The 23,531-nt window shown below is 58.9% G+C and overlaps 1 protein-coding gene across 6 annotated transcripts in view; it reads right to left on the bottom strand.

The window, feature by feature from the left end:
* Positions 1-39: 39 nt before the first annotated feature.
* The window catches only part of DAB2IP (DAB2 interacting protein), a 53,331-nt gene continuing 29,839 nt past the window's right edge, over positions 40-23,531 (bottom strand). For 3 of the 6 annotated variants that reach the window (XM_081339962.1, XM_081339965.1, XM_081339966.1), the window contains exons 4-16: positions 12,467-12,620; positions 12,059-12,157; positions 11,036-11,590; positions 8,406-8,550; positions 7,927-8,071; positions 7,189-7,425; positions 6,442-6,643; positions 5,964-6,142; positions 4,591-5,464; positions 3,798-3,938; positions 3,159-3,361; positions 2,843-2,930; positions 40-1,769 (exon numbers count right to left, since the gene is read on the bottom strand). In XM_081339962.1, coding sequence (XP_081196088.1) covers positions 1,602-1,769; positions 2,843-2,930; positions 3,159-3,361; positions 3,798-3,938; positions 4,591-5,464; positions 5,964-6,142; positions 6,442-6,643; positions 7,189-7,425; positions 7,927-8,071; positions 8,406-8,550; positions 11,036-11,590; positions 12,059-12,157; positions 12,467-12,620 — 3,190 coding nt within the window. In that variant the 3' untranslated portion in view covers positions 40-1,601. Of the gene's footprint in view, positions 1,770-2,842; positions 2,931-3,158; positions 3,362-3,797; positions 3,939-4,590; positions 5,465-5,963; positions 6,143-6,441; positions 6,644-7,188; positions 7,426-7,926; positions 8,072-8,405; positions 8,551-11,035; positions 11,591-12,058; positions 12,158-12,466; positions 12,621-23,058; positions 23,246-23,531 lie in introns of those variants that run through there. The other 3 variants (XM_081339964.1, XM_081339967.1, XM_081339963.1) reach the window with 3 other exon arrangements.

Raw genomic sequence — 23,531 nt, 5'->3', positions numbered from 1 at the left:
CGCAGCACCCACACCCCCAGTAAAGAGGAGAGACTCCAGCAAGGCCTGCTTTGGGCTTTGGGCCGTTTTATTCCTAACGCAGACTGTGGAAGAAAAAAGAAAGGCAGTTACCGCTCTTCCTACGCGAGGGAGGCTGACATTTCCCCTCCTCTGGCGCTTCTCTGGCAGCCATCATGCGGGGACCTGCCATACACGTTGCTGGAGAAACAGGCTGCCCCACAGGCTGGCCGCCGGGCGTCTGCAATGCCCCTCCCCGGCCGGTTGGATCCCACGCGGGACGCCAGAGGCCCCGCCAAGCAGAAACCCATTTGTGAGCAGCTTGATATAAAGTGGGGGTCTTCCCTATCTGTGGGATGGCAGCTCCCCTGCTACTAGGAAATCGAGGGGGGAGCCATTCCCTAATACTGCCCCCCCAAAGGGCCAGATTGGAAGAGGCCGGCAAAGAGGTTGTTTTCTTCCTGCTGAGACACGGGCAGAGATGCGGGTGCCTTGGCATCCTGACACATTACTGCACCGTGCCCTGGTGTGGATTTGTTTCTTGGGCTTAAGAGCTTAATTTAGTAACAAGAAACTTCTTTTTTCATGATTATTGTTTGGCACTGCAAAACAGCCTCTCGGCCGTTCTTCCCTGGGATGTCAGGACCTCCGAGGCTGCCCCAGGTGGGTTCTCACTTTTGCTGTTTGGGGAGGGCTGGGCGGCAGTGGGGGGGGCTTCTGCAGCTTTCACCTCCTTTGCAAACGTTTTGGGTCTGCCCTTCCTAAAGATGACCAGCTGCCCAAACAGGGCTTCTGCCGCGGAGCTCCTTGCCTGCGTTTGCAGCATACGGCATGCAAAACCTGTCCCTAGATGGAAGATCATTGGCCTCGCAGTCGGCTGCACCACACCCGTGCCACCTTCTGCCCTTTCCGCTCCATTTTTGGCCTTTTCTCCAGCCCTGGGGGGGGGCAGAAATGGTTAAGGGCTTAAGCGCTGGAAGAGGGGATCCGTGCTGATAAAGGTTGACCCCCAAATTAACTCTGCAAACTTCACTGAGGAAGGAACATCTTTAAGCTGAGTTTGAACTTCCCGCCTGGGGTCGAGGTTTTCTGACTAGCGGCCATTCTTCAGGGACTCACACAGAGAAGCATCTAACACCTCTGCAGAGACTCCTTTGGCCAATGATGGAGCCCCTGACCTGCCCCAATTTTGTCCCCTGTTGAGGTCTGCTGGGGCCGGCAGGAGGTGCCACGAAGGAGGAGGAGGAGGAGGTGGCCCCAGGCACCGAGCGGGTACCCAGGGTGCTGGCAGTGCCAGGAGGTACGGCAGCTCTGGGAGAACTTGGGTGCGTCAGAAGTCTCTCCGCATCCCTGGAAGTGACCCGGCTCGGCTGCTGAAGCTTCTTCTTTGGACAACTGCTCAGCTCCTGCTGGGTGGGAGGCCTCTGCGCTCTCAGCTCCGTCCCTGGCCAGGGGCCGCTGGCGAGGAGGGCTCGGGGTCCACTCGGCTTTGCCCGCTGGAGGGCCCGGCCCGTGCCAGGTAGCTCACCCTCCCAGGCTGCTGGGCTTGGCCAGGCTCTCCTCTCGCTCACTCGCTCGCACAGCCGCAGCAGCCGGTCCCGGGGTCAACAGCTGCTGCTGTTCCGGAATTCACCGCTCTCGGTGATCTGCAATTTAGTCGGGTTGGTGGGGGATATCCCGTTGCGGGTTTGCGTGCTGTACCTCTCTTTCAGCTGCGTGAGGGCGCTCATGAGCCGGGCGTTGGCCGCGTCCAAGGAGGCGATGCGTTTCTCCTAGGGGGGCAAAGGGGAGACGGGACGGTCATTGCCAAGGGAGCCCCGCCTTGCGTCCCCCTTTCCTCCTTTGGCCGGATTTTCCCAGCTGAAGCATTTTTGTATCTGGGACAGGAAGCGGTTAACTTTCCGAAGAATGGACTTCAACTCCCAGAATTCCAGCATGCCACCTAGGGAATTCTGGGAGTTGAGGTCCAGCCATGCTGGCTGTGGAATAACGGAAGTCCACATGGCTCAAAGTCACCAAGGCAGAGAAAGGCTGGGAGGAGAGTTCAAATTTGGGGCAATTTTCTTGCTGTTTTCTAGGCTTTTCAGCCCCAGACATTTTTGTTTTCCGTGAAGGCGCCTGGGTTATTGATCTGCAGCAAAGCAGCTTCTTCCTTCCACCCCACCGCATGAAATTATTTTGAGAGGGAGGCTCCCCCAGGAGGGTGGTTGTCCTCCAGCCTCGCCTTGGGCGGCTGATGAGGATCTCCTGGCTGTCTCTGCTTCCCAACCCTGAATCGACTGAGCTGGTGGACTAATTAACGGATGAGCCGGGGTCTCTTGCCGAGACCAGCAGCGTCTCCGATTGCCTCTAATGGGTTGGGGCTGCGGAGAAGGGCCGCCTCAGAGATGTGAGGAGCTGGGCAAATCCCTGGAGCTGCTCAGGTAGCCCACCCCTCCTGGCAGCCTCGCTCTGCCTGGGCTGGCAAAGATCCGCCTGACGGGTGAAATAAGCGGCCTGGCGGCTTCTTAGCGTGGCCTTCTTCCTGGTGGGGAGAGGAACCAGTGGTGGAAGGCGGCAGAGAGGGGTGTGTGTGTGTGTCTTTCCCAGGGTGCCAAGAGGCGGCTCAGCCTGGAATTCTTGGTGGGCAGGAAGAGAGCCAGGGCAGGCGGGTGGCCTCCCCAATCCATCTCATTTAAGAGTAATGCAGATTTGTGCTTTACTGTGGCAAGATTCTTGTCTATCAGCAATAAAGAAACTACTCCGAAGTAGCTCCTTGTGCATTCTTGGTTCCCTGCACCTAACACCTACCCCGTCCCCCCTGCCCCTCCCCAATAATGCAGCTCGGGGGGGAGAGAGGTCCCACCTGCGCGTCGATGATCTTCTGCTTCGAATCCACGGCCGCCTGCATTTCCGAGTGATCCTTCTTGAGCTCCTCCTCCACCGACATCAGCCTGGGGGTGGGAAAGGGGTCCCCTCTCAACACTGCTGCCTTTCTACCCTCCCCCCCCTCCAGCCCTCCATTTTGGGACAGCCTCCCTTTGTTAAAGGAATTCTGGCTGAGCTCCCATTTCTAAATGCCAGCATGGGCTATGCCAGTGGGAATGGTGCCCGCTGGAGGAACCCCCGGAGACTAACTTTGGGGGGGGCACAGCAAGGATGTCCCTCCCCCCCATCCTTACCTGCTGATGATCCCCTTCATCTGTATTTCCTTGTCTTCCTGCTGCCGCCGCAGCCGTTCCTCGCTCTCCTCCAGCCGGGCTTGGTACTCCAGCACCAGCTTCTGCGTGCCCTCCTCCTGGCACCGGAAACGCACCTCGTACTCCTCCAGCTTCTTGGAAGATTGGCGCAGCTTGTCCTGCAGCACCGCCACATCTTGCTGATACTGGGGAGGGGGCCGAAGGGGGAGGGGTGGATGGTGACCAGCCAAGCAGCATCTCTGTGGCCCCCACCCTCCCTCGGAAAGCAGGGAGGGGTCTAGCGTGCCATCAGTGGTAGAAGGGAATGCAAGAACCCCCCTCCCTCCTAGCGCTGATGATGTTACCTAGTTGGGCAAAGAAACGTCTGCAAGAAAACCACCCAGGAGCCCTCATTTCAGCCCTGAACTGCAAATATTCTCCTTTATAGGCCTTCTGATGCAATGCCCGGGCTTTGGGAGAACGGGGTGAGCAGGGCGGGCGAGAGGGAAGGGCAGAAGGGGTGAAGGAAGTCCAACCACTGCGTTCCCCCCCCCTCCAGCAAGTTCAGGGCCTTCAGACGGAGCGCTTCTCCCTCTTCCCGGGGCCGGGGGCTCCAAAGCCAAAAACGGGCCCCCTCCTCACCTTTTCCTCCTGGCTGAGCTCGTCTTTATTCCTGAGCTTGCATTCCGGCTCGGCGTTCTCCTCTTCCAAAAACTGCACATTCATGTTCAAGAGCCAGGCGGCCGTGCGGTCCAGCGCATTGGGGTTCACCGGAGAAGGGGCCTGCAACGAAGGGGCCACGTGGCCAAACGGGGGAATAAGGCGGAGCTGAAGTGGACACGGAGGGTCGACAGCTGGGCAGGTGGGCATCTCACTAAAGCTTCAGCTGCACCCGAAGGCTTTGCTTTAGCTACAGCAGAGACACCCCCCCCTTGTTCTGTTGGGGAGTTTTTTTAATATGTGACGATTAAGGGGGGGGATCAGCCACAGGTGGGCGGCTTTCTTGGAGCTGAAGCTAAGGGCCCCAATAAGACATGCAGGTTGCAAGGAAATGGGAGAAGACCCCAGGCCGCAGAGCAGCCATTATGGGGACAGCCTGGCCCTTGACTTTCACACAGAGACAGACGGGGCTGAACAAACAACTCTAAGATTTATGGCATTAACTGAGATGCTGTTGGGGGGGGGAGGCAGCAGCGCAGGTCACCCCACTGCGGTCTCAAGACTGGTGACAGATGCGGCTCCTCCTGAGTGGGCAGAAGCAGCAGATGGAGGTCCCAAATGGGCATCCTCTGTGCCGGATGAGCGCCGGGCAGACCAAGAGGGCCAGTCAGGTCAACATGGGCAGTAGAGACCCAGGAGACGCCCCCCCCTTGGAGAAGCCCCTCAGAGGGGCTGCGTGGGACTCATTGCCTGGCTTGCCTCCTGCCCCACTCACCTGCTTGTGCAGGGTGCGCTGTTTCATCTCGGGGCTGTCTCCTTTGGAGGAGGAGGACTGCTGGCGCAGGCGGGCACCGCTGCCCGGCCAGTCAGGCGAGGAGGAAAGCAGGCCCCCACTGGCCGGCCGGGGGTACTGCAGGGTGCTCAGCAAGGAGGGAGGGGTCCTGCCCCGAGTGATAGGCGGGGGAGGGGGCGGGGGAGGGGGCTGGTCTATCCGCCGCTGGGGGCCACCGCTGTTCTGCCGGGGCATCGTGGGTTGCCCGCCCTTCTCGGCGACTGAGAGCTGCCGGCGGGCCAGTTCTCCGGCACGCCGGGCAAAGTCCTCCGGGACGGTGGGGTTGCTGAACCCGTGCTTCGTGGCCGCCGCCAAGTCTTCGCTGTTGCTGTGGGAGCTGAGCGAGCTGTGGCCCTCAGAGCCCGAGTCGGCCAGTCCCCGGGGGGAGAGCGGCAAGCCCGCCGCCATCTGGTAGACGGGGTTTTGGAAGGAGAGGGGGGCCAGCAGCTGGGGCCGGCCAGGGGCGTTCTCGGAGTTGGGGGTGGTGGGCGTCTGTGCGGAGCGGCGCACGGTGGCAGTGCCCGTCACGCCACCCTGTTGAGTCCGCGTGCCCCAGGCCTGCCCGGAAGAGGGGTGGCTCTCGGGGAGCGCTTCGGCAGCCCCCAGCCCACCGCCCCCGCCGTCCAAAAGGCGATTGTCCTGCAAGTCCACCATGGAGAGGCTCTTGCTGCCATTGGCCATCTGGACGTCGGGCTCATTGGCCTCCGAGTAGCTGGAGCTCCGGGCGGGCGACGGCTGAGCCCCCACAGACCTTGTGACAAAAAACAAGTCCTTGTTTTCAGGGGTTGGAGACGGTAACCGTGTGAAATCTATCAGACTGTGGGGGAAATAAAAATGCATAAGGAGAAGAGGAAGGAGGAGGAGGAGGAGAAGAAGACGACAACGAAGAAGAAGAAGAAAAGGAGGAACGGCAGGGCACGCGAGAGAGGACAGCAAGCAGGTAAGCAAGCATCACATCCGCCATGCTCAGGTGAAGAACATGCTGCTGGGAACCCGCCCAGGAGAGCTCTGCGCCCGCCATGATTCCCTGTCCTCCGAGTCTCCAGGTGGGCGCAAAGGCCACCACCGGTGGGGCATCCCCAAGTGCCATGCGGGGCCAGTGTCCACCTGTCCCGGGGGGGTGTGTTTGGCCCGTGCAATCAAACTTTGCCTCCCCCCGCAGCCACTCAGCCTTCTCTCCCCCCCTCCCCCTTCAGGGTCTCCAGAGCACGCGGGAGTCTCGCCAGTGCCAGGACCGCCTCCCCTGCGAAGCCTCCCCGGCTCCCACAGCCAGACCAGCCTGCCCGGTCTTCTCTCGGCTCTTGGCTTGCTCTTACCCAGACAGGTCACTCTCAATGACCATCTTCTGGAGCCCGACAGAGATGCCATTGCCGGCACTCGGGGTGGAGGCCGCCGGATCGCTCGTGACGGAGACCTGCACGCAGGACGGGTTGCTCAGAGCGGCGTTGACGTCCCTGAGCAGGCGTGACAAGGGGCCCAGCTTGGTGGCCGTGTTCTGCAAGGGAGGAAACCGTCAGACCCTCGGGCTTCTCTTACCGAGGCACTTTCACCTAGGAAACGTCGGACGTGGAAAGTCGCCTCCCTCCACTCTACCTCGGGCACTGCGTGACAAAACAACTAGACGCAGAGAGAGCTCTCCCCTCCTGCCATCACTCTGCCAAACAGCTCATTCTCACAGCGATGTCTTCTGCCTATTTGCCCATGTTGTAGGGCTGTAGTACTACTATTTTCCTGCTTATCTTCCCTACTGCTCGGTCTTGTTGATATGACGACGACGACGGTGACGACGATTACCTGATCCAGCTGGGCCACCACCTCCCAGAGCAGGGAGTGCAGCGTGGCCAGCTCTCGGCCCAGGTCGATGTAGCCCTCGAAGCCGGCCGTGTTGGAGAGGGTCTCGGGGTTGGAGATCTCCAGGAGGAAGCGCTGCATGTTGGTCCACTCGTGCTCCAGAAATTGGTTCATGAAGTACATGTACTCCTCCTTGCTCCCAAACCTGTAGACCCAAAGCAGAGCAGGACGCTGGGGACCACCGTCTTCCTCCTTCATCCAGAGGAGCCTCTAGGCCAAAGGCTGATCCCAGCCAGGAAGGGAGTGGGCACCGCCAGGCAGTGCCACACGGGGCCCCGCCCTGAATTTAAGAGAGTGCATCGATACAGCTTTTCTTTCTTTTTCTCTCTTTCTCTTCCTTCTTTTCTTTTAGGATAAGCAGTAGCTCAGAACTAGCCAGGAAAGCCAGGGGAGCGATATCATGGAATCTTTTCCCTCTGTTTCCAGTAAAGCTCCAGGCTGGCCGCGCAGCTAGGGTCTGGGTTTCCCCCCCCCCTGCAACCGATTCTCTGGCTTTCAGAGGCTTTCAAAAACTCACAACGGGCAGACAAGAGTGTGTGCAGAAGGCTGGGGAGGGAGGTGGGTTCTTCCCTTTTAGACCAAACTTCCAGTTGGAAATGAGGAGGGGGGGAGAATCGAAGGCATCTGCTTGGGAATCAATGACCTCCCCCCCCCCAACAAAATCGGCTGGTCAACCCAGAGGAGCCTCACTTGGCAAAATTGGCCAGGTTCTGGGTGACCTTGGCGATGAGGGTCAGTGTCCGGGCAGTGCGGTCGTCCGGGTACTCCTGGAGCAGGTTGAAGAGGGAGGGTGACATGACGGCTGGGCAGAGGAAGCGGAGGAAGAGGGAGGCGCTGATCAGGCGCTCGCTGATGTCCGGCCGGCCGCGACTGCTGCACTCCTGGCGCCATGAGGCAAAGACCTCCTTCAGCTCCCGAGGGAAGACGCTGCGGGGAGAGGGAGGCCGGTTCCAGAGGGGCTTCGTAGGAGGAAGGGCTGCCCCAGGGGATGCAGGGCCCTCCCTCCCTTCCTGGGCATCCGGAGGACAGCCGAGGGCACCGGCATCTCCCCCGAAACAAAGCCAAGCCGCACAGCGTGGCTGGCTGAGGAATTCTGGGAGTTGAAGTCCACAAGTCTTCAAGTGGCTGCCAGCTCTCCCAAGATCCTGCGCTCCTGGCAGCTGGGCACAGGAGAAGCCACTGCCCTGCTAAGAGCAGCCAGGCTGATTTTCCCGTTCAATTCGCCACCTCCTGCCTGCTTTGCCTTCCTCTCCTCCACCTGTGGCCGGGCCTCTTCTCTCAGGAAAGGAAATGCAGCACGCAGCCTCTGGGCATGGACGGAGAGCCCTCCCTGGGACTCTGCCTGCCCTCCAACCTCCTTGCCACAAACTCCTGACTCCCTCCCCCCCGCAAACTCTGGCAGCGCCACCCACCCACCCACCCACCCACCAGTACGAGTTGATGATCTTGCAGAAGGCCAGTTCACAGCACATCTTCAGGTTGCTCTGGTGCTCCAGGAGATCCGAGGAGGAGCACTTGCTGGGATCCACCTCACAGTTTTCGTCCGACTCGTACAGCGCCTTGATGAACTCGCCTGTGGGCGCGGGGAGGGGAAAAACGGAAGCCAGTGAAGCCCCAGATTCTGGGGGAGCCCAGGGAAAGAAAGTTAAGGGGCTTCTGGAGGAAGCCAGCTTGGTTTCCTCCCCTCCACCCTGGGGCAAATCAAGTTACTGGTCCTCATGACTGCCAATCCGGAGAGACTAGGGGAGCAGTGTAGAGACGCTGCACAGCTCCTTCCAGTGACACGTTCCCCATGCAGAAGCCCCACCTCCCCGTGCCCAAAACCACACGGCTCCATTTCATGGGTTGCGTGCTGCCTCAACAGCTTGGGGAAGCCCCTCTGGGGAGGGCCCAGCCCCCTGCCTCACCTAAGGCGTCCTGCAGGTACTTCTGGCCCACCAGCTTCAGGTACTCCTCAATGGCCTTGGTGGCCAGTGTGTTTTCTCGGAAGATCAGGTGCTCGTTCTCCCCGCAGCGGTCAACCTCCGACATCATGAGGTCTGTCAGGAAGTCCTGGGAAGGAAAGAGTCCATTGGCGGGGAGGAAGGCGCTGGGCCCGATGGGTGGTAGGGGGAGGGCTCGGCACATGGGGCACTGCCTATCCCCCCCATTCCCCCCACCTCTCTCTCTCCCCCCCCACCTGGAGGGCCTCTACATAAATGGGCTTCAAGTTGGTTTGACTTCTTTTCTGCAGCCCTTGAATTCCAATCCCTTCCCTGCCCGTTTTGCCCACAATCCTGGTTGTGCTCCCTTGATGGGTCTGGGGTGGGGTGTAGAAGGATCACTTCACTGTTGGAATGATGTGCTTGGACCACACACACACACACACACACACGCCCCACACACACACACACACACACACACAGAGCCTCCACCTCCATCAAGGCAAATGAAGGAATGGAGCTTTGCATCACGGCATCCTTGCTTGTCATGTATTTTGGGGGGTGGGGAAGCAGCACCCAAACTCTTTGCAGCCATCTGGTCCACTTTTCCTTCCTGTCTCCCCCACCCACCCAAAATCCCTGCAGAAGCTTGTGCGAAGGAGGACTTGCAGGGCAGCAATGTTCACTGAGGACCAGTCTCTTCTCTCAGCCTTCCAGGGGGCAGATTGGTGAGGAAACAGCTCAAGAGGGAGGCCCGAATGGAAAAGCAAAGGAGAAACCACGGAGACCCCAGGAGGGGAGGAGGACGGGCCAAGGGGCAGCCGCTTGTCAGCTTTCAGACCCACCTGGGTCCCACAAGCTGGGTGCCCCCTCCCTTTTCCTGGGCTCCTCTCTGGTGCCCGTGCTGCCATCTTGAGCGTTCCTGGCCTGGCTTTGCTCCGGAGAAGGTGTTTAAGTTTTAGTGCCATCCTCAGATGTGGCTCCTCCTGTTTTATTTGGCCCTGCGGCTACTCGCTGCCCCTTTAAGGCAGCCACCTCTGGCTCCCCTCTCAGCTGCAGAGCTCGGCTGAGTCATTTTGGCCGGCTGGGAAACTGCCCTCCTCCTCCTGCGGGGCTGAAAGCGGATTGGAAGCACTTGGAAAGGTTATTTTGAAGAGCCCCGTTTCCCGTGGGGAGCCTTCCTTCTCCGTCTCTCCTCTCCTTCACCTGCTCCTCCCCAAGTAATACTGCAGGGACTGGGGGGGGGGCTCACAGCAACACTTTCCCCCTTGGGGGCTCTGAGCTTTGCAGAGTCGGCAGGTTTTATGAGCAGCAGAGCTATTAGGACCAAGATGGGTTATGAGCCCTGGAAGCGGCAGAGCGCGTGGCCGGCAGGCAGCTGCGGCTTCGCCCCCCTCCCCAAAACATGATCTGGTTCCGGATGCGCCCGGCTTGCCCTCACTCCCCCAGGCTGTCTGTTTCCCTGCTTCAGCAAATGCCAGCCATCTCCCCTAGATGCCCAAGCCCCCCCAGGACAGGGGGTAGCAGGATCCCCCCCAAGGCTCAGTGGGGTAGATCTGACACCCGGGAACACCCTGAAGGGTGTAGGGTGGGTAAGGAACCCTGCCCCTGTGTGGAACTCCGGTGCCCATCTGCCTGGTCCACGTATTGGCTCCAGCATGTCAATAGGTCAGGCTCTCCCCTTGAAGCCCTTTGGAGCCCCCATATGCTAAGGCAGTGGGGGACTTTCCGGGGCCCGAAGGGCTGCAGCAGCTTCAGGGCCCCCAGGTGAAGTGGCCCCAGCAGGGACCTGAAAGGGGCTTCCTTGGGGACCTGACTGAGGGGGGGGCACACATGCGAATTCCCTGGCCGCCACTCATGCCTCTCAGAAGAACAGGATTACTCCCGAAAGACGACCTTGACTGCCCTCGTAAAATTGATTAAGGCCATAATTAGCTGGACTAACAGCTCTTGTAAGAAATATTACCCAGTCCCCCTCCTTGCGCTGAGAGGAGGGGGTTGGGCGGAAGGCAGCCGCCGGGCCAGGGGGATTTACAGCTGGCCAGCAAACTGCACTGCTCTCCGAGGTATAAACGAGGCTACACAACCCACCCGTGGGCAGGGGTCCCAGGAACACGCCTGCTCCAGGTTGCCCCTCCTCCAAGGCCCAGTGCCACCAGTTCTTCCCTGCTTAGAAGGGGAGCCTGGCGGAAGCAGCAAGGAGGCAGGAGCCGCCAGCAGGAATCTGGATGGCCGACAGCAGAGACAAGCCAGCAGCTCTCCAGAGATGGACGGGAGCCCCTCTACACGAAGCCCGTCTGGCAGGGGCTGCCGGGCTGCCTAGCCTTCCTCGGGGTAGGGGGTTGTGCCAGGAACCGTGAGGAAGTGGGGAACAGGGCCTGAAACAAGTAGCTCCGGCCACGCTTTGCCAAGAGCTTCACACCCTCCAGACTTGTTTATGGGCACAACAGTTTTGTGACCATTTAATTCAACCCTGTAAAGTCCAAACAATTCAGGGGACGTGATGGGCAAGTGACGGTTGGTAGAGGCAGAGCATCGGTCTCCTTTCCAGGCGTGCCTTGTTCCACATGGGCATGGGCGGAGCTGCTGCCCCCCCCCCTGCCCGAGGCTCTTACCTTGGCTTTTCCCGTGCTCTGCAGGATGTGGACCAAGGCCGAGGCCATCTCCTCCTTGTTCTTGACGCTCAGCAGCGGCTCCAGCACGGAGCAAAGGACCATGTAGTTGTTGGTGACGTACTCAGCAAACTCCTTGTACGTTTCCATGGGAAGCACGCTCATGCTCTGGTAGCGCGACTTGATGCGGATCATGGGCCCCCCGGACTTGCCCTTGCTGGGGTTGGGCGTCACGACCGGGTACCACTTTTCCACAAACTGGCGCCCCGTAACGGAGCCGGCCGGGATGCTGACCAGCCCAATGAAGTTGGTCTTGTCTTTCTTCTTCTTCTTGTCCGTCTCCTTGTACAAGTGGACGGCGATACTCCGCAGGGGCGGGAGGTTGTTGAACTCAAAGTGCTCCCCCCAGAAGACATTGTCCGTTTTCAGCTTGCAAGTGGTGCGGGCGTAGAGTGCCTCGTCCAGGCAGAGTTCGCACAGGTATCGCTTCTTTGCGGGCAGTTCTTTGGCCTCGATAATCCACAGCTGGAGCATGTTCTCCACCCGCCGACTGTTGTCCTGGGAAGGAGATGCAGAAATAGGAGTAAACCAGGGCTTGCACTTCCATAGATACGTAAAGGGCTCCCAGGTCAGACCAGCAATCTGCCCTCTTAAGAACTTTTATCCATGTCCCTAACAAAACAGCTTCTGGGTAATAGTCAGTAAACCCTCTATTGAGTGGACTTCAGATACGTCAGAGAAATGTCCCATTTGGATCAAGACACTTGTGCAAATAATGCCATTTACATGAATTATATATGGGCAGGCTGAACTGACACCAATAGCGTACATTTGTATTTAACAGACATTTGGATTTAATGGACTCTTAGATTTAACAGACCTGAACTTTTCCAAAGGTCTCAGTGAACTGACATTTTGCTAGACTACAAGATCTGCTATCCTCGCTAGCCTCCTCCTTGAAAGGAAGTTGGAAAATTGGGGAGAACAAACGAGGGGCATCTTGCCGAAGACCTTCTCCAACGCTACCTTGTTCGGGTGGACGGCTCGTCGCAGATTCTCCATCCATTTGTCCCGTTCTGCTGCAGACCGGCAGGAAAAGCATTTGCTCCCAGACAACGTTGTCACCTGCCAGAGAAGAGAGAAGGCAGAGCTGACGGTCGTGGGGGTCTCCGGGTAAGAAAGAAAGAAAGAGCCGCCCCCTCAGGCCCTCCGCAGTTGCGCTTGGGTCAACTGGATCAAATGTCAAAAAGCAGACACCTTTCTTGATTCTGCTGCCCTCATGTAGACTGCCTCTGACTGTGGAGGTTTCCTCCTTGAACTTCACGGTGCATCATAAAATCAAGCGGAAGCCGCATCAGCCCTCTGCTTTCCACCCACCAGGGCGATGCCAGGAGCTCTGCCTCCCTGCCGGCCCCCTCCCCAGCTGGCCCTCACCTCGAAGCAGAAGTCCTGGCCGAGGATGCTGCTGTGCACCGGCTTGATGACTACTTCCTCCTCCATGCTGAGGTCCAGCGCCTCCGCCGCGCTACCAGGGCTGAGCAGTGACTCGTGGGAACGCGACTCCTTCAGCCTCGGCATTAGATGGGATCTGGGGGGGGGAGAAAGGGGACTGAGCCTCCAGCACTCAGCATCTCCAGAGGGCCCTCAGCACAGGCCAGGGTTGCAAGAAGGCTTCCCCCCCTTGAGTCCCACGCAAACGGCCATAGAGATGGGCGCGGGGTGCCACCTCGACCCACCACAGCACATTTCTGCCTGGCCAGTGTGGGAACAGCCGCAGCGGCCAGGATTTACGTCCTTCAACCAAGGGGTAAATCACCCACACGCGTCGCCCGCCCACCCACCCACCCACCGGCACTCGGGCAGCAGGGAGTCCACCTGCAGCGGAAACCGAAGGAACAGTCCGAACAAAGGAATGGCGGCAAAGCCGGGAATTCAGAAGGCAGCGGAGCGGCAGGGCGGCCACGGCCGGAGTTGGGCACTGGGAGGCAGAGGAAGGAAGGAGAGCTGGGCTGGCAGGAAAAGGAGCCTTTGGGGCCAGACTGGGTCAGCAGGGGGTGTGCAGGGGGAGCAGCCGTGATATGACAGGTCTGACTTCACAGGCGGCCCTGGCAACTCCGGAGAGGCAGAATCCGCCCTCGGTCTCCTTTCCAGCCCACTTTTCTGGGGATCGGGGCTTGATTGTGAGCCCCCAACAGACTCCGGGGTCACAGCTTGGAGACCCCCTTTGAGGACTTTGGAATGGAAGCAGGAAGGGCTGGGGGTGCTCCTGCCCCCTCTTCCTTCTGCCCCCCCCCAGAGAAGGAAGCTCTTTGAGGGACAATGTGCGCAATTTTGCGGGAGGGAGGAAAAAGAGCTGTGTTGGGCTGCGAGGAGGGGGGCCTGGGGGGAAAGCTTGGGGGGGGCTCAGTAGGAAGGGTGGGGTGGGGACAAATCGGAAAGCCCTCCAGTTGAAAAACCAGGAGGAGCCTTTTGTGACAAACAGGCTATTAAAGGCATCAGCTGCCCTTTTATCCAGCCAGCCCTCCTGATTCTTCTGCTGCCCAGACGAAGGGGGCTGCTTTTCTCCACAGGACCCAGATCAACTCCCCCCCCCACATCCAGCCAGTGCTGGCAGGTCATCTGAACACTTTGCAAGCCTGGACAGCCACCGATTCCAGTCTTGATTCTCCAAGGAAGGGGCAGGGAAGGGCAAGTGGGACTTGAGCCACCGAGAGACAAGCTTTGGGCAGATCCCCCCTTGCCGGAGACCGAATTGCAAATCAGAAGATCCCAAAGAGCCCCCCCAACAACTGCCTTTCCCCAAGAATTCCCCCCCCCAACCCCCGAGAGCAGAGGGGGAACGGTCAATGTGGGAAACTTGTGAAGGAATTATTCTAATACATTGCTTAATCGATACATATCTGTTAATTGATTCAAACTCGAGATGGAAACAGTCGCAAGTGGGACTAGACTAACAAATACGCAGACAGGAAACGCATGCAGATGTATGGATGTTTCCGTCCACATCTCTAGGCGTGCAGATTGAGGGCAAATGTTTGTTTCAAAACAAGAGCCTGGCATGCATCATCCTGAAGACGCATCCTTCCTTCCGCCTCCCACCGGACAGAATGCCTCTCCCAGGAGATGCTTCCTTCAAACCTTCAGGCTACAAAAACCAGGAGAAGGGGAAGGAAGCGGGCTATTTAATTTATCAAGCATTTCTTGTGAAGAGGGAAGGGTCAAGAATGGAGGGGCTCCCTGGCTGGCATGCCAAACAGCTGCCTTTTGCACCCCACCAGCGGTGGCTGTGATGCGCCGGGGACTGAGAAGGTCAGAATGCCAATCGCTTTCCAGGAACGGAGGGCCCAGCCCTGGATGTGAAGCCAGCGAGGCTCCTGCCATTCTCCAGCCAACCCTCCTTTAACCCATTTCTTCCTGCTGGGCTCCCTTGCTGCAGGGGCTGGGGGGGGGCTGGCCAGCTCCCTCCCCTGCTTCCCCGTACAACAGCCAGGGGGTGGGGGAAGGCCAGGCTGGCACAGAAGCAGCCCAAGAGGGAGAAGGGACAGTGGCCAGCAAGGCAAGAAGGTCCACCCACCGGCTTCCTTTCCGACATGCAGTGCAAAGACCCCCCCTCTCCCCACCCAGCCCCGGTCTCCTCACCCGGAGGGATGTCCCACTCCGCTGCATCGCCTCTCGGGGTGCCCGTCGGCCGAGCATCTGCCCCACGGAGACGGGCAGCTTCTTCTTCCCAAATGCACAGCTCAAGCGGCCTCTGCCCCCCTCCCTGTGACCCCCTTCTCGCCTCTCTCGGCACTGCCTGGGCGGCAGCGATGCTGGCAATGGCAGCCCACTGGCGCTGATTGGCCCGTCTGTAGCTGGGGAAAGGAGCGACATCTGCTGTTAAAGTCAACATCCACACACTGGCAAGCCAGCCCCCCCCCCCCCATTGTCCAGGATGAGCTCTTAAGGCAGCCCGGCGGCCGGCCATGCAGGGTGTGGGTGTGTGTGAGAGAGAGAGCAGGGTGGCTGGATGCTTCAAACTGGGCAGGAAGCGGAGGGGAAGCCTGGAGAAAGTGGGCCAAGGGGAGGAAATGGGTGGCACAGAATGAACACCTGGGCCAAACGCTTACAACTTCACTCTTCCAAAGCAGAAAAGGGGATGGGGGGGACAGGATAGACAAAAGGGGGAAACCACCCATGAAACAGACGATGGGCAGCGGAGTGGGTGGGGTTGTAGGGAAGGGGCTGATGCGGTGGGGGCTTGGAGACCTCCAACTGAGCTCAGAAGACAACTGGCGGGGGAGGGGCAGGACCCCCAAAGAGGACCAGGCGTTCTGCATGGGACTGGGGGGGAGGACGATTCACCCCGCCTGCTCCCGCCACAGCCACGGGCACGAAGGATCTGTCTGCAAAACGAAACGTACTGCTTGTCACTGCAGAATTCACACGGCCGCCGGCTTCGATGGCTTTCTTTAAAAAAATGGGATTGGAAAAACTCGGGCAGGAAGGCAGGCCTCTCATCCGCGATAGCTGAAAAGGGGCTTACGGCTGGCATTCCTGCCTCCCTCGCAGCTTTCCAGAGGCAATTGGCTGAGCTGAGCTACGCTGGGTTTTGAAACCCCCCCCCCAAACCCTTGGCAGTTGTCCAAGTCTCGCTGCCTCTCCTGGGGACTGAAGCTGCCCCTGCCCCCTCTCTGGGTGCCCCTGGGAAGGGGGTCTCCCACGCGGACCAGCCCACCTTTGGCCCCAGAAGAGCCCAACTGCGCTTGGCAGCCTCTGGCGTTGCCCCCTCCGTCCCTGCCCAGCCTCTCCTTGGCACAGAGGCGGATTTCTCCGCCTCGCAGAAGGATCACAGCCTGAGCGGAAAGGGCACCCCTGCCAACGCCCTTGAGGCCTCCAGAAAGAGCAGGGGGGAGGGTGAAGGATGTCCCGAGATAATTCGAGGACCCGGCCGCTGGAATCCTGCCTTAAACATCTGGCAAGGAGAAAAAAGGGCCAGCCGATCACCGAGAGGGCCCTTTGCAAGCTGGCTCCGATGCCAGACCAGCCTCTGGAAAGTGCTGGCCGAGGGAGGCTGTTCGCCCCACCATAGTAACCGAAGCGAGCATCATCCGATGAAGTGAGCCTGCAGGAGTCCTTCTTCAAGGAGAATTAGCTTGCAGAACTCCTTGCCACAAGACAGTGGCTGCTGCTCTTAGGTCAGACGCTGTGTAGGGGTGGGAAAAATGGAGGACAAGGACCCCACCCCATCCTGCAGCTGTGGTCAACTTTCTCAAGGCTCCCGGATGTTGGGAGGCACAGCAAGGATCACCTGGGCAGGGATGCCCACCAAGCGCTGGTTCACAGCCTCCTTTCCCACAACCTCTGTTTTCCCAAGAACGAGGGAATTCTTTAAAACAGACTGAATAGCCAAAGAGCGCCACTGACACTCATTCCCAGCTCACTGTTTATTTCCCAGGCAGAGCAAAAATCTTGGCTGGCGTTCAGCCTGGCTAGCCGGGAACGTGGCTGGGTGCCCACGCCATGTCTCTGTGTGTCCGCATGTGTGTTTGTGTGTGTGCTCGCAGGCGCTTCAAGCTGTCACAAAACTGGGAAAAGATACAGAAAAATCTGATGAGATTCTGCTGCTTTTAATGAGAAAATTTGGGTCTCCTCCTCTCTTTTTAAAGCCAGGACCGACATTAAGGCAAAGAACCAGAAATATTGATAATTGCCTCTCAATATCCCTTCAAGGATATTGCCAGCTCTGTGACCCCTGGTTGTTGTTCTGGAGGACAGAAAAGAAAGAGACACAGAGAGATTAATTTTGAATCTCTACCTGCTCCTTCAAAGACCATTTGCAGCCACCCCTCATCTGACACCCATCCAGGAAAGGATTTCAGCTCTTGAGTGCCCGGCTGGCACGTTGGAGAAGACTGACCCGGGCAAGCTCTGGGTGGGGCTCCAAGGCAGGCCTGGCAAGGTGAGGCTTGGCAACCCCGCAGGTTCGGTCTGCCCGTGAAACTGGGTGAGGCTGGCAGCCAGTTCCCTCTCGCCTCTGCCTAGGAAAGCAGTTTTCAGAGGAGAGAAAGGTGTCCCGACCACTGCCTGCAATGCCAGTTGTGGGGCAGGGGCAAAAGCCAAAAGGGGGCAGAATGCATCCTGGCTGGTGGGTGCCCCCTTTCAGTTGCCACCCTGTCCTGGACCCTCTGGCTAGCCTGGGTGGGGCAGAGAAGGGAGGCGGGAAATGGAGGAAAGGCCGGCTGCAGCCAGCCAGGGGAGACAAAACATTCTGGAGACCCTCCTGGGTTTGATCTCCCTGTTAACAGAGAGTCTGAGACCAAGTGGCCCAAAGAGGGCGGCTCTTGTGGGTCAGGGGGCAAGATCTATCCAGGGAACGAGGAGGAGGAGGAGGAGGAGGAGGCAGCCTTCCCTGGCACCCAAGGAGCTGCCTGTCAAACTTCACACACAGACACACTTTCTCTCTGACTCCCCAAGTCATCCTGAATCTTCTTGAATAATTTCAGGTAGCAAAGTGCTCCTCTCTCTATCTCTCTCTTTTTAATCAATAGCTGACAGACTCGTCAAATTACTTTGGGGACCAACAAGGCAATTTGTAAGCAGGCGTGAGCGCAAGCTAAGAGCACAAGTGAGGGGTTGAGGAACGCGGCTCAACAGCATTACGCTTTTGTAAACTAGATATTAATTTATCATTAATGAATCACCGTGGAGCAAGGACACGGATTCCTCAAAGTTCCTGCCCCCCCCCTTGCAAAAATGAATTGCCCGGAAAACAAAGTGGGGGGGGGCACCTTTAGCCGAAGAAGAGGCAAAGGGAAGCTGTAGCCGTCCGGGACAGATTATTTGAGGGGGGCAAGGGAGGGGGGCTTAGTTACGAATCATCCATTTTTGGTAAAGCCTGTAGGGAGGAAAAATATCAGCTAGATCTCCCCCCCACCCAAAAACAACAACAACTGACCATCTAAGGCCAGGGGGTCCAGTTCTGGTCACCTTAGACTGCCAATGGGAGGTGGTGGGGAGAGAGATTTGGAAGTTTCCAGAGAACCAAATGGAGCCCCCATTTTTCAAAGAATAATCTAACTGACCATTTCCTTCCTGCCTGGGCAATTTTGCAAAACAAACAAATACTTAAACTTGATGTTTAAGTACTTTTAATCTCTTTGATTTCTTTTCACAAGAGATATAAATCACTCTGCTCAGAACCAACTCTGATTTCATACTTTGCCAGCTTCGCGACAATTCAAACCGGCACAGGCAAACAGCGCATGAGCCACCCGGAAAAGCTGCGGTGCCGCCTAACCTTTTCGCCTCCCGAGTGGCTGTGGAGGGAAAAGTCTGATTGCGGAAATGCTGCAGCTGGGCGGGGAGAGCCGGCCTGGGGGCCATTCTCCAGGGCAGGGGGGAAACTGGAGGGGACCCAGCCATCTATCCTGGGGGCTTCCAACCCACCCCGGGCAGACCCTCCTGAAGGAAGAGGCGATCATTTGAGCCGCCTGCCCTGACTCTGTGGCACCGAGAAGAGCAAGGGAGCAAATTGTATTTCTGGACCAGGTCCATTTCTACGGTTTCCAAGATGAAGGACAACCTAAGAAGGACGTCAAAGTCAGTGTGCAGCCACCAGCGACACAGCGTTTCCTCGGCTGGGTGGGAATCTGAGTTCAACTGCACTAACCCATTGATGTCTCTGCCCTCTCCAGATGCAAAACGTCCCTTCGCAGCTGTGGAAAAGCAAAGCGACTAACTCAGGAACTCCACATCCGCTTTCCTGTGAGGGGAGGAGCTGCAACACGAGATCCTCAAATCCTTTGCCCTGTGACCTAAATCTGCAGCCCAGGAATATCTGGAAGCCTCGGCATGGAGGAGAGAAATCTCCTGTGGCTTTCCAGGGCTTTGCTTCTTAAGGGGCTGAAAGATGACGAACTCCAAGATCAGGGCCAGGCTGGGCTGGGCCTCCCTCTGTCCCCCCCACACTGAAAACATCCGTCCTAAATGCTGTGGACTTCCATCCAATTTGAAAATCCTCAGACAGAATGTTCTTCCTTCCAAAGACTTTATTCCACATACTCTCATCATAGGCAAAGTGACCTAGTTTTTCAGCCATTGTTTGCAAATATCTGATTCTGGAGCAGGATTTGCCTTTTCGGTCATTCTTTTTCCTTCTCCCCCCCCCCTGGCGTCTGCCCCAGCTTCACCCCCGGAGAGCAAAACAGGGGCCATCTCTGGAAGTCTGGAAACAATTGAGGCGTTTGCCATGGGTTTGGAAAAAAATCCACAGATACAGGGAGAAGAAGAGACGCAAGAGAAGCCACAGGAAAAACCCCTAATACCTTTTGAGCAGTGCAGAGCAGCGACTAAGAGCGATGCTTGCGGAAATGTTTCACAGGACCCTGGACCCCTAACCTATTTTGAGGCCCAATCTTGAGAAGTGACAGCGAAGAGAAAAGGACTGGCAAAGCATGGGCAAAGTGACAAAACCTTCAAAAAATCCCTCCACGAGGAGAATCAGTTGCCTCCAAAGACAGAAACGCCAACAGATGCAGCTCCACAGTCAGCAAGGAGGCTCCCGGGCCCCCAGGCCCATCTGCAAAGGGGCAAGGTCTGCCCCCTTGCTGACCTCCCGGGAGGCTGGTTTCCTCCTTGGCACACACCCAGCTCTTCTCCGCAAGCCTTGTGGGGGCTCCTGATGGAGAAAGACCGAGGGAGGGAGGCAGAGGAAGAAAGAGGCCCTGGGCACACACTCACCCTCAGGCAGCGCTCCACTCAGCGGCCAAGTCCCAGGTCTGTTTTGGAGGAAGCCAACCTTGCAGTCTGAAGGATCCCCCCCCCCGACCAAGAGCTTCCAGAAGCCCCGGGGGAGGCTGAGAAACACTCTCTCTCACACACACACCCGCCCCGAAGCAGGAAGTGAGCTTGTGAGTCCTGGGCCCACCTCCTTGTATGGTGCCAGCGCTTGGCCTCTGCGCACGAGGGCCTGGCTCCCAGCCCAGCCACTTCTGGCCTCAGGAAACTGTTCCGGCAGGCAAGGCTGTCCCTCCACAGAACCGGTCCTGGGAAGGGCTGTACTCAGCCGGCCCACTTAACCCCTGCGGATGCCGCCTGTGGGAGAGCGGCAGTTCCATCAGGCAGGAAGCAGACCCACCGGCTGTGGAACTGCTCCGGAGGGGGTCTGGGCAGTTTCCCCAGAGGAAAGCAGGGCTGGGACCCCGGGGGGCGGGGGGGGGCTGCAAAGATGCATGCTGGAGTGGGAGCCACGACAGACCCTTGGGGTCATGGGCCATCAGCCCCTCGTGGACACCTGGCTGTCAAAGGTCCAGAGAAGCATGGAATCCAAAGAGAGCTGCCGAGTGTTTGGGAGGGGAGGGGTCTGCATTAGACTGGGAGCCGAGCCAGGTGGGTTTAGGTTGAGCCCAGCCAAGGCTGCCTCCGAGCACAGGAGCCTCTCTCGCCCTCAGGGCTCCTCTGCCCTCTGGGCCATGCAGGAGGCCCAAAGTCCAGAGAGAGGCTTTCTCCATTCTCTCTCCCAGAAAAGGCAGCTTCTTGGCCCTCTCGTGGAAATAAAACACGGCAAGCGGAAACAGGCTCAAAACCACTCCGTCCTGTCTCACTCACTCCATCTCCCAATGTCATGCAAGGGGGAGGGGGATTCAAAGGGAACCCCCCCCCCCGGGGCCCAACATGAACATCCTGAGCAAGGCGTTGGACTAGATGACCAACCTATCATCCTCCCCCAGAGAAGGCGGCTTGAGGAGCAAAGTCCAGGCAGAGGACGTTCCTGGGGGCCTTTGGAAAGGCCTTATCGCTTCTTCCCAGCAGGAGGTCACTCCCTCACCTGGACTTTGCCCCCAGAGATAAAACAGAAAAGAAAGGAAAGCACAGGCTTGGGGGGAGGGGGGGTTGCAAAGGGACACCGCTGTGGACCTTCAACCATCTCCATACTCAGATATTCTATCACAAAGCTGTATGGAAAACTGATCATTTACACAAAGCAGGGATAAATAAATTTTCGCAGGGCTGCACGTTGTTTTGCTGTGTCCGGTGGCCTTCAACTCTGTTCAGGTATGGAGACCACCTTGGCTTAGTGTTTTACGTGATGCGGGCACAGTGGCTTAGCCTCCAGTGAGCCTGGCCTTGCGTAAAAGCCACCCAGCTTTCCCCCAAGGAGGGAACACCGTCTCCGAATCGCTCTGCCTGCCCAGCCTCTCCTCAAAGCCTCCTGCAGCTTCACAAGAGCCCAGTTCCACCTTGGGGGAAAACACAGCCAGCGACGCACAGTTGATCTTCTAACTCGAGATCCTTCGGAGACGTTCTGTGCCAACAAGTTCTGCTTTAATGAGAAACGGCGTCTCCAGCCCCCCTTCCCCTCCCTCCAAAAGGAGCGAGCCTGGAGCTACTGCTTCAGAGCGCACTCGGAAGAGACGGGAGCCAATCCCACGGCTGGGACTCGCGTGCATTTATTGCTCCGACTGCCAGACTATTGATCCTTCCGGCTCCTCGGCTAGGAGAGGGAATCGCGAGGTGGGCTCTTTCTCCACCCAGGAGAGCGGGGAATTGGGTGGAGGGGAGAAGCCACGGGCTGAATCGAATCGATCCGCAGAGCAGAGGAAGGATCCTGCCACCCACGCATTGCCCATCGCCAGCTGATGGGGCGCTTCCTGCACCCGTCCCGACAGCCAAACCAGCAAAGGGGGTCTTTCTCAAGGGCAGGGTCTGCACCCCCTCCCTGCTACTCACCCAGCGAAGTCTCCCCTTAGCAGCAGTCTGCCTCCTCCCCCCCCCCCCCCGTGATCCCAGAGGATGGCAAAAATGGGCAGGGAGAGAAGGCAGCAGAGGAGGCTTACAAGGACGCCCCCTCCCCTCCTTCAGACGTGGGCCAGAGCCATGCCCCAAAGGGGCCCCGACAGGCTCACCATCTCCTGTTCAACAATGGCACCACTGCCTTTTAAATGGACAAGGATGAAGTCATTTGTTTATCGCTTTTGGCACGACTGCTCGGTCCCTCTTCACCGCCATAAATCTCACAGCAGCCCACTTGAATATCACCACCGCCTGGCTCCACCTGCTAGGCTCAGCGAGGGGGACCCCGGCCCCCTTTTGCTCCCCCCACCTGAAATCTCCTGCAAGCAGCCCACAAAGGCACCCCCGGAGCCCTGATAAAAACAATACCTGCGGTCAGCAGTGGACGCTGCAAGGCCGTGGGAAAGAGTGACCTGCGGAGGGCAGGGGGGCTGTTCTCCCGCACCTGTTTTTTAATCAGGTTAAGATCCGTCCAAACATCTGTTCGGGAGGCTTTGCCTGGGAAAGGCCGAGTGCCCGGACTTCCCTGGGCTGACTCAGATGGCCCAGAGCCATCGGTCAGGGTGGGGGTGCAAACGGCACAAGGAAGGGTGGGAACCACATAATTGACACGACAACACACAAAAGTCAGCTTAGCTCTGCTCCTGGAGAAACTGGCCGGGTTGCTTTAATTCTGCAGAAGCAGCCTCGCCACGTAAGCGACAGGTAGCCAGAGACCAAGGGGAGACCCAGAACTGCACGGCAGAAGCCCCCCCACCTCTCTCTGCTCCCCCACCCTTGTGCATTAGAAGCAAAGGCTAAGCACGGGGTGGGGTGTCTGCCTCGAACGGCACCAGAATTTTGGCAGGTGGGGGCTGTGCGACCCGGGCCTCTGCAAAAAGCCACTCCCGTTGAACCTCTACCTGCCTGCAGCTTCCAGAAAGACAAAGAGGTATCTTCAAGGCAGCTTCAGCCCGGCCTCTCTCTGCGGGGGCTGCCGGGGGCTGCCGGGAGCGGGCTGGACAGCGCCCAGCGCACCCCGTTTCCCACGGGCGCAGCAACGCCCCGCTCGAAGCCCGGAAGCAGCCGCAGGCCGGCCTCCCCTCCTCCCCAAAGGCAACGCAAGCCAGCTGCCGGCTACTACAGGACGGACCCCCGCCCCCTCCGTCGCGGGGACCTTCCCGAGTTCGCGGCTTGCGGGCGGAGGGAACCCGGAGCAGGCCGGGCGTGCCCGCTCGACTCGGCCGCAGAGCCCGGACGAGCCAGCGCCTCACCTGGGCAGGCAGCAGAGCCGCCGCCGCCGCCGCCTCCGGGGCAGCTCCTCCGGGCAAGGCGTCTCGCCTCGCCGCCCTCCAGCATGGCGCTCGGGCCACCGACGGGCGGGCAGGCTGGCTTTGGGCAAGGGGCGCGCGGCGGAGACCCCCGGCCCGCCCGCAGCTGCAGCCGCCCCGCCTGGCCGGCTTCCGCGGAAAGGGAGGAGACAAAGGCGGGCTCGGCCCGTCCCCTCGCCCGCCCCCGGCTGGGAATCCCGACAGGAAGGGAGGGAGGGAGGGAGGGAAGGGGGGCCGGCGCGCGCTTCCACCCGGAGTGGGGGGGACCGCTACGGCGGAGCTCTCTGCAGACGCTCAGAGGCGCCCTGCCAGTTGGGAGGGGGCATCGGAGAATGAGGGGTCCCCAGTGACAGAGTCTGGAGCCCGGCCCTTCGGTCCAGCTGCTGCCCGACCGTCTCATTTCCAGCACAGGCAGC

This window comes from Vipera berus, assembly GCF_964194415.1.
Source record: "Vipera berus genome assembly, chromosome: 15".
In the NCBI taxonomy this organism is placed as follows: Eukaryota; Metazoa; Chordata; class Lepidosauria; order Squamata; family Viperidae; genus Vipera; species Vipera berus.
The sequence above is the reverse complement of the archived record's forward strand: the minus strand, read 5'-3'. Positions and strand labels throughout refer to the sequence as shown.